Source organism: Musa acuminata, chromosome BXJ2-3 (genome assembly GCF_036884655.1).
Source record: "Musa acuminata AAA Group cultivar baxijiao chromosome BXJ2-3, Cavendish_Baxijiao_AAA, whole genome shotgun sequence".
Classification (NCBI taxonomy): Eukaryota; Viridiplantae; Streptophyta; class Magnoliopsida; order Zingiberales; family Musaceae; genus Musa; species Musa acuminata.
Window position 1 is genome coordinate 7,403,396 of NC_088340.1, and position 18,652 is coordinate 7,422,047.

At 36.2% G+C, this 18,652-nt stretch overlaps 1 protein-coding gene across 4 annotated transcripts in view; it reads left to right on the forward strand.

Annotated features, from left to right (window-relative positions):
* LOC135607170 (uncharacterized) overlaps nt 1-18,652 on the forward strand; it is a 38,641-nt gene that overhangs the window by 9,719 nt on the left and 10,270 nt on the right. For all 4 annotated transcript variants that reach the window (XM_065098770.1, XM_065098767.1, XM_065098769.1 and 1 more), the window contains 9 exons: nt 3,613-3,813; nt 4,932-5,187; nt 6,437-6,680; nt 6,767-6,927; nt 7,025-7,693; nt 9,585-9,751; nt 15,066-15,279; nt 15,358-15,549; nt 18,516-18,632. In XM_065098770.1, coding sequence (XP_064954842.1) covers nt 3,613-3,813; nt 4,932-5,187; nt 6,437-6,680; nt 6,767-6,927; nt 7,025-7,693; nt 9,585-9,751; nt 15,066-15,279; nt 15,358-15,549; nt 18,516-18,632 — 2,221 coding nt within the window. The remainder of the gene's footprint in view (nt 1-3,612; nt 3,814-4,931; nt 5,188-6,436; nt 6,681-6,766; nt 6,928-7,024; nt 7,694-9,584; nt 9,752-15,065; nt 15,280-15,357; nt 15,550-18,515; nt 18,633-18,652) is intronic.

Consider the following 18,652-nt stretch of genomic DNA (forward strand, 5'->3'; position numbering starts at 1 on the left):
TCTGCATTTAACCAGGTTTGTGGTTGGCTGGATAATATAATCTGAAATTTTGGTCTTGCATTTAAGATTGCAAGAACCTTTTAATCATGAGTTGATGGTCCATATTGTGAAGAATGGTCTGCAGTACCGAGCTGTACCGCCTGGTATGGGCGGTACGTATCGGTCCGACAGGTTGTCGGTACGCGGACCGCCTATTACTGGTTCGAGTGCACTGTAGCACTGTAGCAAAGCTACAGTACTCGACACACCTGAGTATACCGCTCGGTATACCGTACCGTATCGGTACCGAGTCCAGGTCGAAACATCGGTATGGTACGGTATTGCTAACTTTGTTGTGAAGTAACTATTAGCTGAAAATTTCAATCATTAGGTGCCTGAATGCCATTGTTCTTCCCATTTGGTTTATGTAATTTATGTATAAGAGATAAAATCTACTTTAGTTTCAGTGTAGATTTGTCTGGTGATCTGGTGAATGGAGTGTGGTGGGGTGCAGGTTAGAAGCTGGTCCTGCTTGATGCACCAAAAAAATTTGGAGATCGATTACATTGAAATAAATAATACTTAAGTTTGTAGAAATTCTACCTTGAAAGGGCGGTTTCATGTTGCAGATACATGGATGCTTTGAAGCATTAACATACTCATCATTCTTCTCAAGGAATACTGTATCGGATCCATACCGATTGCTGGCCGGACTGGTGCATATCGGTCAGTACCAGTGTACCAAACACGTGACAAAGAAGGAGGAGAAGAGGAAGGCGCAGTGGAGGAAGTGGAGGAGGAAGGAGGAAACAAAAGGAAGAGCAAGGAAAATGAAAGAAGAGGAGGTGGTGGAGGAAGTGGAGGAAGGAGGAAGAGGAAGGAAGAAGAGAAGCAGTGGAGGAGAAGGATGAGGAAGAAGACGAGGAGGGAGCATATAGGAGGTAGGCGGCAACAAATGGTAGCGACTGCGGCATTTGGTGGTAGAGGCAGTGGCATTAGATGGAAGCAATGAACGGTAGTGGCGGTGGCATCGGTTCCATGCTCCCCGCGAGAAGAGGGCATTTGCTTGCGAGGCATAATTTAAGTTTGAATTTTTTTTAAATTTTTATTGGGTTGGACCAAACAGTTTGAAACAAGGTGGTCCACATATCGACTCATGCACATACTGTTACATACCACCCATTTTTTATCGGTTCAGGTGAAATGGGGAATAATGATTCTTCTGGTTAACTAATTTAAAAAATTAAGTCACAAAAGAACTTTTTCTTTTGCTGCTAATGGGTTTTAGAGACCTATCTTTTGTCATAAAAATTGGATCATTGTTTATGGGATGCAATTAAATTATCAAGCCCACTGGATGGTTGGCGGCAAATTTGATATTTCTATTAATTTGATTGAGTGCTGAGTGCTGACTTATAATACTGTACTTCAATTGCAGAACACTTCAAACATGGAGGTTTTATCTGGTTAATATAGGACTGCACACCTTTTGATTTTACGAGGTTGATTGTGGATTGTGGAAGTTCTTTTTGTTCTTATATAGTAGAGGGATGCAAAAAAATTCATTCATTTGAATATTTTGTTCTATTAGGGTGGAGATATGTAATTAGATCCATCAATTCAAAACTTTTTTCTACTTAATACTTTTATGTGCATTTTCTTTGATTTCACATCATTTTTTATTTTATTCTTTGTGCTGCTAGCAAGGGTGACAATTCTTAACTTGACCTGCTAACTGGACACAAACTCAAAAGTCAAAACTAAATAAGCTGGTTCTGGTTGCTCTTTTATGTGATTATGTTATAATTGAGTTACTGATTAGTAAGTGGGTTAAGTCTGAGTTCATAGTTTAGTATACCATTTTTGACTTAGCATGTCAATTTTATTGTTTTTGAGTTTTGTAGGTCAAACCATCTATTTGTTCAGTTGATCAAAATTTGCATTTTAATTGTAGTTCACTTAAGAAGTTCAAATTGTGTTAAAACCAGTTGATTGTGTCATTCTTCATTTAATCCAATCTTACCTATTTATGAAGAATATTGTGGATTTAGTGACCTAGAGAACACATATAAACTTTTAATTATGATTCCAAAATTAATTAATTAATTATCTGGGAAACATAGAAACGACTTTCTTGCTGCACACAATTCTATTAACTTTTCTTGGAGTGAGAATGTTGGAAAAGCAAAGGGTAGTTCATGGATGAATACTGATTTGAAGACTAGTCAAATAGCAAAGTAATTAAGCTACAAGAATAATGTTGTTTTGAATTCGTTCTTTCTGTATGATCAGTGTATAACTTTGTCATGGCACCTCATAAATGTTGCGTAGATTTCTATGGTTGGTCCTTGAGGTTTTTGGTTGGATCAAACAAGTCTCATTTTTATGTTATGCACAGACAATTCTTGGCAAGGTACTTGCAGTTCATACTGAAACATGCCATAGAGGGACTCTGTTCTCTGGCGGTCTGGCCATTGGTCGATTTTTAAAAATTACTACATTTTGATCAAGGTCAGGGGAGCTAATACCTCAAGAGGTTATTGAGATCAATAGATAGGTCCATTGCAAGTGAATAGGATGTCTATAACCTGAATTATGAAGGTTGTCTTAATTTTTGGATATTGTGCATTACGTGTCTCATTTCAGTTCATAATGATTTTGTTCTACTGGTTTAGAAGGAACCCTGTATTCCAGGTTTCCATTTATGCTTAGTTTCATGGTTGATTGCAATCTTGTAGCAGGGTATTATCAGTCCTTGTACATACCGACCAATGCCAGTGTACCAACACATGGTACACTGGAATGTACCAGAGTCTTGAAGAGGAAGAAGAGGAAGAGGGAGAATAGAAGGAAGAGGTGCTGGTGGAGGAAGAGGAGGAAGAATGAGGAAGAGGAAGGAAGAAGAGGAGACAGTGAAAAAATAGGAGGAAGGAGGAGGAAGAGGAAAGAAGAAGAGGAGGCAGTGGAGGAAAGAGGAGGAAGAGTTAGGAAGAAGAGGAGGTGGTGGAGGAAGGGGAGCAAGAGGAGGAAGGAGGAGGAGCATACCCAGTTGATGATAGCAGTGGGCAGTGGGGAGGTAGGGGCCAGCTGATTCCACATGTCGAGACTTGCTCTCACGGAGTCACGGTTAGGGCTGGACCGCGATGATCAGGAGACATGCAATTTGTTCTTTATATGGTTGAATCAAACTGCCTGAAATGGGTCAGGTCTGTGTATCTGTTCAAGCCTGATGGTGTGGTAAATATTGGCCGGTGTACCGGTTCTGGTGAAAAGGAATTCCCTGGTTTCTATGTATTTCTAACATCAGGATGATCATAAACATTTTCCTGTTTACGATCACCTTATTTGATACTTTGCATTGGAATACTCAAAACAAATCTGCTCAAATTGAATTGGCTAGGTCACTAGAAAACATATCTGCATATTTTATCAACTTCTGTGAATGATTTGGCATGTAGATCCATTCTTATTGTGGTCTACTTGCTTTTTGGTTCCATCATTTCATTACTAGTATGATAGTTGTATATCCTGTTCATTCAAACACTAGGTTATGAATCTTGCTAAACTTTGATTCTATGATAGATGTGTTTGGTTTTGGGAGTTGGAGCTAACCTATTTCTCTTTTTTATTTAGTCATACGAGGTCTGGTTCCCTGAAAATCTGCATTTATGAAGGTGCAAGGAGTTTAGATTCTTTGATTACTTCAAGAACTGATATGACGGAGCTAGCTAGTGCAGACATTGTTTTGACAACATATGATGTACTAAAAGAAGACTTGTCACATGATTCTGATAGACATGATGGTGATCGTCATTTTTTGAGATACCAAAAGAGGTAAACATGGCAACTATGGATCTGCTTATTTATTGGCTGATGTGTCTTGTTTGCCTCTTTTTCTTCTTTTCAATTAATGTAGAGGCATAGATATAACCAATGTGCAATTAGGCTACCTACTAGCTTCCTGTGATATATGTAACAACCTGAAAATGAATGTTAGTGGCTTGTGTAACATGAGTGGATTTTCAAATGAAAATGGAATTTCACGAGAACATCTAGACGATGCAATCAATGTATGCTGTAGATGTTCTATTACTCGAATGTGGCAACCTTAGAAATATTTTGTTTAAAGGAGTGGGCAAATTTGGCCCTTGAGCAATAACCTATAGTGCTAATTCCCAACACGACTATAGAATAGAAACTTTTCGGAGTTTAAAACTCTGATCCTTTTGGAGCGAAATTGTGTCACTTCAGGCATTTATTTTGTTAATGAGGCCATGTGGAAATTTCCATTAGGTAAAGTGAATAGTTTCAGTAATACAAACATAATCTTCTGTAAATGACACTAAGATGATAGTTCTCTGCATGTATGATATTGTTGTCTTCAGGGCTAGAGAGTAAATGGACATTAGAACCTTGTTGGAAGGACCTAGCTTTTGTAATAAAATTATATTAAATTCTTTTTCAGTTCCATTATACTTTTAGTAAGCATATACACACGGAATGTATAAAAATGTAAGACATGTAATTTCGAATAATACCACTTGGTACAGGCGGTACATATCGGTCCGTCAACTTACTGGTACACGGACGGAATGAAATATATATATTTATATATTAATATATATATATATTTATATATAAATATTTTATAAAAGGCGACGTCGCGTTGCCTTTTTCGGTGATATCACCTTATATATAAGAATATTTATATATAAATATTTATAAATATATATAATCTTATATATATATATATGTATGTATGTATATATATATGTATGTATATATACCGAGCGGTATACCGTTCGGTATATAATTTCGTACCGTACCGAGCGAACGTCGAAACTCCGGTACGGTACGAAATTGCATACCTTGAAAAAATGTATTATATAAAAGTTAAAAAAATTATTTAAGTATATAAATCGGTAATTAATGTTTTTTTCTCATATATCTAGGTACCCAGTTGTTCCTACTCTTCTTACAAGGATAAATTGGTGGAGACTATGTTTGGATGAGGCACAGATGGTGGAGTGCAACCAAGCTTCTGTGACAGAGATGGCTATGCGTTTACATGCACAACACCGTTGGTGTATCACTGGGACACCTATACAACGCAGGCTTGATGACATTTATGGGCTTCTACGTTTCCTAAGAACAAACCCTTTTGATGTCTATAGATGGTGGGTTGAAATTATTAGAGATCCTTATGAGGTGAGGCTATTTTGTTATTATTTGTTGAAATATTTCTTTGTTTATTAACAAAATCTGTTATTTACAAAATCTTTCAATGTGACCTATGCATCAGGTGGCACTTAGGCATTTTCTTTGACATGTAATTATAAAGTTGCCTCTATATCTTTTACAAATACTTATGTGAATTATCATGATTGTAGTTAATATGTGCATTGAAAAGAAATAGGTTTATTACCTTTTGATTGGAATTCCATTTCCTCAGTTGCTTCTATTTATCACCTATTTAAGTTTGAAAAAATTTGTTGGTGCCACCAGAAGTTCATTGGGGTTTTGCCTACTAAAATTAAGATCTCCATGTTGTTTAGAAGACACTGTTCATTCTGCTGAAATTAGTAGTCAAGTTGGCCGAACAATTTGATGCTGCTTGTGTTGCCTATGGTGGTTCCTGTGGGTTTATCAACCACATTTTATCATCCTACACAGTTGCTGTAAAAGAATGGAGTTTGTTAAATTCTGCTTTCAGAATTCAATGCATCTCTAGTCTTTTGAGGTTCTTAAGATTTTATTTCTTTCTTCCAGCCTGGAAAGCTTTGATATTATAACTTTTTTGTCATTTAGAACGAACATTTTGATGTGGCTAGTTGATATTTCTGTTTGGTCATCCCTGTTGTTTAGCAGAAGTGCCTTCCTAAATTTTTAGGATTTTGTTCTGTTTTGCATGTTTATCCTTTAGATTGGTGACACCTCTTCTGTGTTTTGGTCTTTTTCTCTTTTATTTTACTTTTTTTTTCTGTCTCAGACTCTCAGTAATAACTTAATAGTCCTCTTAATAGAGCGAGTTTTGGTTAGATTGTCTCAGTAATAACTTAATAACAGCCAATGACAAGGGTGAATAAAAAAATAATAGAAGATCACTACTGGGAAGCAATCAGATTATGCAGTATATATGTACAGGTTGTAATGAGTTTGTCAGTGTCTAACACTTGTTATTGCAGGGCTTGAAACATTGGTTTGAACCAGCAAATGTCAGTAGTTTTTCATATTTTCTGTGTTCTACAGCAATCATGCATGATTGTTTGTAACTGTGAATTACATGAATATGCTTGTGTATCTGTCTGGAATGATTATATATACTAGTATACATGACCTTATAAATGTGATGAGAAATTGTATTTCAGTGACTTATTCTAATTTTAGCCAATTTCTATAAGATGCTTGTTGTTTTATACTTACCATGCTCCTGGTTCTTTTGATGTTTCAACTACAGAGAAGAGATAGAGTAGCTATGCAATTTGTGTACAACTTTTTTAGGAAAATAATGTGGCGTTCATCCAAAGCACATGTCGCAGAGGAGCTACACTTGCCTCCACAGGAGGTGTGCTTGTCGTGGCTCACCTTCTCATCAATTGAGGAACATTTCTATCAGAAGCAACATGAGACTTGTGTGAGCCATGCTCATGAAATTATCAAAAATTTAAAAGATGATATTCGTAAAAGAGAAGCTGTATTTGGTAAAAGTTGATTTACAATTTTTACTATATTTCATCATAGTCTGGGTTTTGATTTCACACTGTGGTGCAATTTCTACATTTTGTAGATCTGGATGTTTCATGCTATCGCTTTCTGTCTCATAGTGAAGTTGCAAGGCTTGTTGGCCCACTTTTAAAGCTTCGTCAGGCATGTTGCCATCCTCAAGTTGGGAGTTCTGGTCTCTGCTCATTGCAACAAAATCCTCTGACAATGGAGGAAATTCTAGGCGTGAGTTATATGCTAAACACAAATAAATGATTGTTTCCAAATTAACTCTTGAAGTTATATCTAAGTTTAGTATCCTAATATCCAGATATCTATGTAGGTTCTCATTGGAAAAACCAAAATTGAAGGAGAGGAAGCACTACGGAAAATTGTTAGTGCACTAAATGGTCTAGCTGCGATAGCTATAATTGAGGAGGATGTAAAAAGGGCTGTGTTATTGTATAGAGAAGCGTTGGCCTTGGCTGATGAACATTCTAATGATTTCCGCTTGGACCCTTTGTTGAATCTTCACATTCACCACAATCTAGCTGAACTAATCCCTCTTACTTCTGAATTTTCAGAACATTGTTTATCAGCTGGTTTGCCTCTTGAAAATAATGAATTGAGGAAGCGGAAATCAACCTCTGCAGACAGGTTTGATAAGTACTATGTCAAGAGGGGAAAAACAAGAAAGGGCTGCAAGCCAATTTCAGCAGGAGATGATATATCTTTGGAGCAGAATAATAAAACGGGTGATGTTACCTCCAACGTCCATGGGCTTGCTGAAAATGGGGCGAAAGATTTGGAACATGATGCTTGTTGTTTCTCCACACTTGATAATAGTGTGAATATAGTTTCAGAAGTTGATGTTCCTTGTCTAGCATCACCAAGATGTTATGCTGTTGGTTGCCTGAGAAAGACATGTGAAAATATTAAACAGAAATATTTATCTGTGTTTACTTCAAGGATGTCCCTAACCCAGGAAGAGTTCAAAAGTTCATCCATGCAGGTACTTCTATCTCATTTTTTATGTTTCCTTAAATCACTTTTTTGTTTGTGTGGAAAATTTTATCAAAAGTCTGTTTTCTGTTGGAAGTTTATTATAAGTTTATAACAATTCTTGTTTGGCGAGGATCAAATGAGTGTTTGACTTTTCAGTTTTCATTTTTTTGCACAATAAAAGTAAAGGTTCTTCAAATCAGGGTTTTCAATTTCGATGTGTATTGCCCGGTACGAGCAATACGTATCGGTCCGAGAGGATACTGGTACGCAGACCGTCCTCTACCAGATAGTACCAGTGTTTTGACTGGTACCGAGGCATATCAACCGGTATCGATGCATACCGATCGGTACTGCCTCGGATTTTGACCGTTATCGAGGCATACCGATCGGTACGCTCCGACGTGGTAGGTGAATGTATTTTTAAGGTTTTAAGGTATACCATCGGTATGCCCTAGTGTATCGACGGTATATACCGGTACATACATCGAGCAGAGCTTGGTATGTCGATACGGACCAGTATTCAAAACCCTGTTTCAAATTACTTATTCCCATTATTGTTTAGTGGTTCAGCCAATCTTTTCAAAGAGAGTTTAGTTGTTACTACCTTCAAATATGGGAATTTGTGGTTGCTTTCCGTGGAAAGTCCTTTTCCATCTTTTTTCTTGCAATTAAGCAAACTAATTTTCAAGGGGCATTTTGCACCCTTTATTATGTTTCTTTCCTTACAAGCATTTCAAAGTTGTAATTGAGTTTTCCATACTGACTTGATTGCTGTTGAATTTTAAGTGGACAAGTTACAACATGTTTCACTGTGTTCTATATTTGTAACTTATGTTGGACTAACAAGTTCATATTCTTTGCTATGGTAAATTGAATTTTGTTTAGGCTTCTATTTGGTTCCTTTAAACAAGTCATATACAGTAAAGTTTTTGTGCTTATATTCAGATCAATTGAAGCAACTTGACAAATGTGTCAGTTAGTGGATGTGGTTTTGGACAAAATTTGGAAGGCCTTATTCCTCATCCAAGAATCTTTGTCTTTTCCTTTTATTATGCTTGCATTTCCACAGACAACTTCCTCCTTTCCTGTTAAGGAAATTCAAGACTATTAATAGGTAAAATCAATGTTTTAAATATTGTTCCATTCAGCTTGATATTGGCAAAGCATTATATTCTAGCATTGTGCTGGAGAGGAATTTCGACATATTTGTATGTAATGCATTGTTGGTCAATTGGTCCATTTATTTGGTGCCTTTGTATGTAGAAATGTTATTAAAGAGTGAAACTGGATAAAACAAGGAAATAATCATTGAAAGCTTTTAGGGTTTAAAAAGGTGTGACTTTGTGTCTTGTCTTGTCAGCTATCTTGTGTACAATGGTCGGACGCATTGCAATTGATTTTTGTTGGCATGGATGTATGCTGCTTTTTTCCTTAAGAACAGATTTAGTTCCTTTTCCCTCTTTCAAGGATTTTCTATTTTGATGGGGCAGCGATTGATGAAATGGAACCTATTGGTTTGCTGCCTACTAGTCTTCTCTGTGCCCTTGGAATAATCTTTGGCTAAAATGACTGAGAATAAGTCCTAAAGTCTTCAGTTTTTTATTTGTGAGACATATCATTGGCTACATTAGATGTGAATGAGAGTTAAAAAAATTTCAATTTCTTGATTTTTTTTTCAGTTTTGACCATGTGTTCGCTTAAATTTTTCTTGAAAATTTTGCATTTGTTGAGTACTTACAGAAGAATGTAGTTTCCTTTAAATTTTTTATTGAAGTGTTTTTTGTGATATGTCAAAGAATAGTAGGTAATTGAGAACTCATCAGTATGCAATCTCTTTTCTCTTATATGTCTCAGACAAAAATTCACAATTTTGATCGATGTTTGACATGACTTTAAAGGTGTCTAGTATCTTGAATGAAATGGAAAACCAAACCACAATTTGGTGGTTGCATGCCCTTCACCTTATTAGCCAGGATAAGGAGTCCTCAGCGGAGCTAACACGAAAGATTGAACAATCTCTCTCTAGGAATGCTCAAAGTGCAGGATTATCAAGAGTTTCATCAAGGTTGGTTTTACTTTCTTATCATTATTTTCTATTTTAATTTTTCACCTCATCAATTTTTTCTTAGATAGTTGTTGATAGCAATGAGATATTTGCATTTTCTACGGATAAGTAAATTTCCGACGAATTATTTTTGGTGGTTCCCATCTCATCTTAAAATCTTCTGTTGTTAGGCTCCACGAGTTATGGTTCATTTCTTTTGATCTTGGTTGTAGCATATTAGGATTTACCTTCAACGACACACCTTTGTTTTGATCTGTGTTGTGCCATCATACGTATGCTAGTTTCATGGCACAGGAAAAAAGGAAACATGATAAGAGAAGAGAGGACACACAAAACAAAAATTCACCTCTATTTTAGGTGATAATATGAGTCTATGAGAACTATATTTTGATATTGACACTAGAAACCCCATACAATGACAACAAGAAGCTGCAATGTCCCAATTATTTGTGACTAAGTACGTGGATCTTTTCTTTCCAATGAGTTCTTCGAATCATGATAACTCTAGTTGAATTAGGAGCACTCAATTTATCTTTTTATTATTTATAATAAAGTTTTGTTAGGTCTCTTTCTACCTTTGCCTGCAGTGTAATCATAATTGACTCACCTTAATTAATCACATTTATAGATCTTCTTTGCATGGGTCCATACCATTTTTAATGATTTTCAATCACTTTGTCCTTTGTTGGAGTGCACCTAATCACCTACACTAATTTTTTGTACATATTTTTCAGTTGTTTAGCACTTTGATACATAAAACATGGTTGGCCTTACACTTGTATTATCAAAAAATTCCTTCAATCCATTGGCACAGAATAATCAAACAGAATCCTCATTGTCCCTCTCTACCTTAATCACTAATCTTTTGTAGATGATGTTTTTGATAATCCCTTCCTCCTATTGAATAAAATACATCCAAGATACCTAAGTTTTTTTCTTTTAAGAACTTCTTGTCCATCTATCTTATAATGTTCCTTATTTTTTTGTTAGTTGCTAAAATTACATTTCATATATTCTCTTAATCTTAGTTTCTAACTCAAGTTTTGAATTAATTATCAACTGAACTCTTATCAATCCAAACAATATAGTCAGCAAGTAACACATGTTATGGAGGTCTATCATGCAAATAGCTATTGGGTTAGTTCATTACCAATATATGGAGGTTGGTACTTCAATTCAATCATTGGTGTCCTATAATTGTAGAAAATTTATCAGATATGCTTTACGGTGTTGACACTAGTAACCATTACTATTATGAATTTTATTGCATTAATATAATTTCTAGATACTTCTTTCTTTCTAAAATCTAGCATAATAAATATCTAGAAATTCTAACATAAACTTTTTCCAAGTCAATAGAAACCATATGAAAGTGTTTTTCTTTCGAATAAAAAACCAAATTAATTCTTGAAGCCCCTTTCTCATCTTATTCTTCTTTTACTTATGCTTTCCCAAAGGTTTATAGTGTAACCCAGTTGCCTAATTCCTCTATACCTAGAGAACTTTTAATATTACTTCTATTCTTATAATTTGGTGCTAGTAAACTTTTCATCCATCTGTTAGATGTTTTTTTATTCCTCAAAATTTTGCTAATGGACCAAATTACATCTTTATATCTAAACTCTTCCAAACCCTAAAAAGGATAGCATTAGTTTGTAAACTCTTACATATTATCATTTTCTCTAAAGTTTGTTTTTCCTTATTTGTTTTAATTTTACAATCGAATCTCTGATTTCTAAACTTATGGCTTTTGTATATATCTGAAGCTAAGTTGTCGGTGAGGTTTTCATTAAATAAGTTTATAAAAATAATTTCCATCTTTCCTTAATTTTCATATCATTAACAAGCACCTTTTTTCGTCATCGTTTGTACATTTAACATGTCTTAAATGTTTGTTATTCTTTTCATTAGCTTTAGCAATTTAATATTTTTTTATCCTTAACTAGCTCGTAATGAAATTATTATAAGCTTTGATCCTTTTCCTGCTTATTTTTTACCTCTTATTTATTTTTTTATATATGTTTTAATTTTTTCTCAGTTTTAGAATTTTTCCAATACATTTTTTAATGAATGATAATTTTCTGTATTTCCTCATATTAACTCTTTCTTGACAATATACTTTCTTTTGGAGACTAAGAATCTTCTTTGCCATGATTCTGAATTTAGTGGCAATCAAAGTTCACAAGGTATGAATATTTTCTCCATCCAAATGTTGAACCCTTTTTTTTTCTGCATTTTATTTTTATGCACTATTGTCTTTAAAATTCCACCATCTAGTTTTAGGGCTATTTTTTTTCGTTTTTTGATATCCTAAAACACACATTTAGTATCATCAGTTTATTAAGAAGTTGAAAATTTTCCATGTATAAATCTATAATTCTTGCATGTAACTTTCACTACCTTTCTAGTGAAAAAAAAAAAAAAAATTGACTGTATACTTTGATCTGCTCTTATGAGCAATCAAATGCTGATCTCTTTTCTTTTATCAAAATGAGTATCAACAAGTATAAGATAGTAAGATGTATGTTCCTTTCCGTGTATCTAGAACTCCCATGAGCCTTTAAACTCTTCATATTATTTCCTTGTAAAACATTGAGATCCCCAATCCAGTGGTATGTTTTTTCAACAAAAGTTATTTCTTGAATAATTGTTTTATAGATTTTTCTAAAATTTCCTTTCGGTATTGTTATCTAGTCCTATTTGAGGGACATAAGCACTTACATTGTTCAAAATCTTTTTTCAAACATAAATTTTATTGCAATGATTATATGCCCAGGTCTTCACCTTGGTAACATTGTTCTTTAGAGCTATATATAATAATACCTACATAGTTTCTACTATTGACATTCCAGGACACCGAACCAGTACTATTAGTCTCTATATTTCCCTGTAAATTAAAGTTATTCATATATACCAATTTAACCCCTTGGATGAAAGTATTTCCATGATTTAAATCAGGGTTCTCAATTTCGATGTGTACTGTTCGGTACGGGCGTTATGTAATGGTCCAAGAAGATACCAGTACACGTACCGCTCTCTACCGGGCGGTACCAGTGTTTTGATTGGTACTAAGGCATATGGTCGGTACGCCTTGACGTGGTAGGTGGATGTAGGGCGTACCGACGGTATATACCGGTACAAACCGTACCGAGTAGAGCTCGGTACGCCGATACAGACCGGTATTCAAAATCTTGATTTGAATTGTTGCCTTAATCCTATACTCCTGAATTAACTTATTTACTTGTGTTTGCTTATGTTGCACCATATTAAAGCATTTATGTGATTTGTTGTGTATGTGATCTCTTGGTCTACTCTTTGTACGTTAGAGCACCTAGATGGTAAAAATGCCTCATTTTCAGGTGCAACCTAATTAATACTAGAAACAGTTAAGATCCATGCTCCTGAAGTATGACAGTGTGATGCTGATTGTTGGTATCCTAATGCAACCCTCCTTTTCCATTTGAGCTTGGGATCGGGATTGATGGTGTTAAAATTCACAATTTGACTCCATAAGAGAGGTAAAGGTGTAGAAGACCTATCACAGTTGGAGGGTTGTAGAAAGCTACCTATTTTCATTCGATGTGGAGGGGTGCCCGATTCTATCGTTGAATAGCTTGGGTTTTTGCTTATGCACTTGCACGAGTATACACAAATTATGTGTACATATGCAAGGTTCGCCGTACCATACCGTACCAGCATTTCGACCCGGGCTCGGTACGATATGGTACCGGTATACCGGGCGGTACATCAGGGCATACCGAGCGGTACACCTTGGTGTACCGAACAATTTTATACTTTTTCATATTGTAGCACTGTAGCAGTATTACAGTATAGTACTGTAGTACTGTAGCAGTACCGGACGGTCCGCGTACCGATAACATGTCGGACCGGTACGTACCGCCCGGTATGGGTGGTACACTTCGGTATGGCAGACCTTGTACATATATATATCATATGTTTTAGTTCGGGAAGGATTAAGGCCTCACTCTAACAACAGTAAGGTCTTATCCAACTATTTTGGGGTGTGTAACATAAATTATTTCCTTCTAAGGAACTCTGTTTATAATTTATAAAATAAGCCTCACTCCTAGTTCATCCAATTAAAGATCTACATATTAATCATGATAAATAACATGTAAAAAGATCACACTAAAATGAAAGGGATTATGCTTTAAAGCAAGGTTCATTGTACCGCAGCATACCGCTCGGTACGGGTGGTAACCGATCTGACATGAGACCAGTGCAGGCGGTACATCGGTATGCCTCCATGTACCATGTGTTGGTACACTCGGTATGGCTCGATACAGCTTGGTACGTACCATACCGACATTTGGTCGATACACCAGTATAGACCGGTAAGACGAACTATGCTTTAAAGGATACTGTTTAACTTTGTAAATATGCTTGTATAGGCATCATTTAATTTGTTTTAATCTTTGTTGACTAATCTGTTCTTTTATTATAGAAGTTGCATTTTGTTGGCTAGCTTCTAGACATGATAGGTCTAGAGATAAATTATCCCCGATACATCAATTTGCATCAGTGCTTGATCTTCCTATTTCTGTCTAAGCCAGTGGATCGGTTTTAATCCTATATATTTTGACCACAAACATCAATCAGTTCGATTGAAATCTGGTAAGTTGCAAGGCAACTTCACGAATGACAACTAGATTTTACTTGTTTCTTTTGAAACCTCTAAATCCTTTGCTTGCCCAAAAAATAAAAAGGAAGAAGAAAGGCATGAGATCATTTGCTCCTTATTTGAATGTAAGATGAACAGAAAATCAATCTAGACTGGGGATTAGATGAAGGTGTGAGAGTTGGAAACAATCCTTTTCTATGTTTCAGGGATAACTTGCATTCTGTTCCAGTATAAATCTTCCTAAGATAAAAGTCAGGTCTAGTGGATTGGTGTTGTGAGAATGGCAAAAGCCACACAGTATATGAGAAATTTGAGTTAATTTTGACAATATTTGTACTCAGAAGCAGATGCGAAGTCAAGAACCATGAACAATAATATGGATGAAGCAAACTCCCTTGGTCCCAAGAAGAGAGAGTTACAGGTCTCCAGTTGAGCATTAAGGAATGCATAAGAGACATGGTGAATTGAAGGATGCCTTGATCAAAGTAGCAAAAATATATTTATGCATGCTCTCTAGGCAGAAGATGTTGGTTTTTTCCCTGCCAATGATGCTGTAGGATCATTATGTTGTGAATTGTGATCGTGCCAGGGTAGAGTGTACTTTTTCTTGTCATGATAATTCTTTTGTGCTTTTTGTTTGAGTAGCATTATCTAAAATTTTTTCTTTTTCAGGTTTAGAAGTACAAGTGGTTTAATATACAACATCCAGACTGGTCTAGACTCTCTAGGAAGTTCTAGGCTAGAGTTAATTAACCGTCTTATTGAAATTGACCAAACAATGGACAATCCGAAGGATGATGATATTGAACGGCTTAGATACTGTCCAAATTGCTATGATGGTGATGGTCCTCTATGCCTACACTGCGAACTTGATGTCCTATTTCAGGTTGGTTATTTGTTGGATGTGATTTTTATTTACCATGTGAAATTTAATATTAGTTATCTGATCAACAGATGATTCCAGGTATATGAAGCTAGGCTCTCTCTTGTGAGAAGAGCGAACAACTATGCAATGTTTGAATCAATAGAGGAGGCATTGGACTTGCAAAAGCGTAATTTTGAATTAAATCTTTTTTTCCGCAACAACAAAACCTCATTGGATAATGGCACTGGGAATGAGAAGAGTAAACAACGTCTTGTTAAAGAAGCCATTCAGGTAATCTTGGACGACGGTAAACGCAGATTGATGGGTCATTCAAAATATACTGGTTATTTCCATATATAATATTTAATGCATGTCAATCTTTTACACGTTTTTTTGTCATATATATTTTTGTCTTATAAGAGAGCTAGTTCATATTGCTTTGGCACAAACGCTGTTAAATTGTGTGCTAATTCCAGAATGCTGAAGCATATGTAGGTATCACTTAGTGATATTTTTGCCCCTTCACACAGTCTATAGTATGTATGATTGCAGTAAAGAAGTTCATTCTGCTTGTGATTTTTCTTTTGATTGAAATACATTATATTTCAGTGACTGTTTGTAGTTAGGACAAGACATGCAAGTATCTGCCTATCTGATAAGTGTCAGACATTTGAGATTTAGTCCTGCATGCAAAGAGGCTATATCATTGTTTTGGACTAGTGATATTGAGGTTGCTCTAGAGTAATCTTACTCTTGTGGTAGAGCCATCTTCACTTGTATTCTTATCCCAGTTGTAAATGCCTGTTGAATCAATACAGGTTATTGGCAATGTTTGCTGAAAACAAATACATAAAGAAGGTGAGGATTTAGGCTGGAAAATGTATTCATTTAAAGTTTAAGCAATGTTGGGATGAACATATAGGCTGTCTTATGAGGAGGAGATGCTGGGTTTCAGAATTGTTTCCTTCAGTCCCTTTGTTATGTCAAATTTGGTCATCAACCCAATATGCCAAAGTTGATTCAACCTGCTCCGTTTTTGCAAAAGAAATCCTAGTCGCTTTTCTGGATTCGTTATTCAAGTGTGATTTCTTTTGCAAAATTGGAGCAGGTTGGGTCAACTTTGGCATATCGGGTTGACGACCAAATTTGTCGTCAACTTTGGCACATTGGGTGAACTTTGGCACATCAGCACTTTCAACTTTGGCATATCCTGAGTTGTTCCTTGTCTTTGTTGTGTAGCCTATTACTGACCATATAATGATTGTTGATGGTAAAGTGGCAGTGGTTGAGAGTGTCACAGCATCACCTTATAGGAGCATGTGGAGCCTATCAAGGGATTATAAGAGCACCAGTGTTTGGGTTATAATGAAGTGGGTTTTAATGCCTTGGTGGACATGCCTATGCTTGCAATTAGGTCCCAATCAGCGCCATCTGTCTTGACCTGATGATGCGAAGATCGGTCAGTTGATGTCTCGGCCTTCTTTGCAGTTGCCTCATGGTCTTATTGTATTTTCTTCACCTTCCTTCTATGGATTTTGCTCCTAGATTGACACCAATAGTTAAAAGCTTGAATTCTTATTGTGGATTGCCTTTTATTAGCAGTGGTTTGGTGTTTGCAAAAGCAAATGGATTGTTTTTTATGACTGTGATGCACCCAGCCCATGTCAAAGTCCTTAGCCTTGTGTCATGCTATTTGACGATTTGATTACCCATTTCCCTTTTATTGTTAACTCTTATTGTTTAGAGAAGGATTTTGGTTAATCCCCTTCCTCTTGTTGCTCATTCGCTCTACCCTAGTCATGTGTTTTCTTGCATCTCTCTTCCATAGAAGGGCTCCTTTTCCTCTCCCTTCTTGTTGGCCTCTAGTTTATCTACTGGTTCTTCTAATGTTGATCTCTCTCTAAGAAGACTTGACCTTCTTCCAGTGCTTGATTGTGTCAAGCAATAAAGGGAAAAACAATTAAAAATAGGTAACAGATCTTGTGGGTTAATTGCATTAAGGTTAAACATCAGTCTTTAACCCTTTCCTTTTTAAGCAAATATGTTTCCCTACCATCAAGAACTTGAAAACTAGGTTACAAGACAATCAGACAATGATTAGTGTTGGTTACTGTTTGACTATGATTGGGCACATGAATTCACACTCAAGTATTGCAGCATATCTGTATTTGAGGAGATGAATCAGTATTTAAGGAAATCATAAGGTTTTCTGCATCCACCTGGTCATTCCTTTTGTTGCTTGGGACCAGATTCTAGCCCTAATGTGATAATATTGAGCTTCTAGTGGATTTCAAGGAAATTTGTTCTTAAAAGAAATCCATCATGTTTGTTGGGAGCACCCATCTTGAGTCAGGATCAATTCAACTGTGTAGTTCATGTATCTCAAAGTGCGTGGACTGGTTATTTATTTGCATTTTAGTTGTTATGTTGCCTGTAGGCGCTGAAGGTAGGTTATTCTCTTTGATCCTTTAGGCAGAAGCTTGGCTGTTTTAGAAGGCACTGGCCAACATGCAGATCCTCCACTTAGCATAGATGGAGTCACTCTTGTAGATCCTCATCGACAATTTTCAACGCGAATGCGGTCCCTGGTCCCTCTGGATTTTAGTTGAAGACTGCATGTACTTTTTAAAAGTTTTTTTTGTATCACTCAAACATAATTTACACTAAGAAGATTGTCTTGCATATTGTGGTAGGTTTTCTAGTTTTAACTGTTTGTAGGAGTTTTATGCTCCACTGAGAATCTCTTTCGGTCTTTCGATACCATAGCAAGGTCTGTCATACCGAAACGTACCGCCCGTACCGGGTGGTACGTAGTGGTCCGACAGGTTACCGGTACGTGGACCGCCCGGTACCGCTACAGTGCTATAGTATTATACTGTAGCACTGCTACAGTATGAAAAAAGTATAAAATTGTTCGGTACACCAGGGTGTACCGTTCGGTATGCCCTGATGTACCACCCGGTATACCGGTACCATATCGTACCAAGCCCGGGTCGAAACGTCGGTACGGTACAATACAGCGAACCTTGTACCATAGTTAATAATTTTTCTTCTTTCAGAAACACAAGGAAAATATGGATATATATTCATGTCTTGCAATTCTGTTCTTCGAACTTCTGATTGACGTAGATATGGTTAGCTACCAATTAAATTAAGCTGTTATATAATGCATATGCAACTGCCAAAGTTTATATTTAAGCAAGTATGGTATTCATAATTCTGTGTTCCTATTGTTTCGATCCTTTGGTTTGACGCAGGTACTGAAAGTCCCTTCTGAACTGGAGACTACCCTTAGGGTCATAAAAAGTCATTCAACAGCAATCTTGGGAAGGCAGGGCGTGGAATCTGCCAAAAAACACTTGCTTCTTTTTGAGGTATATCTTGGACTTATTTT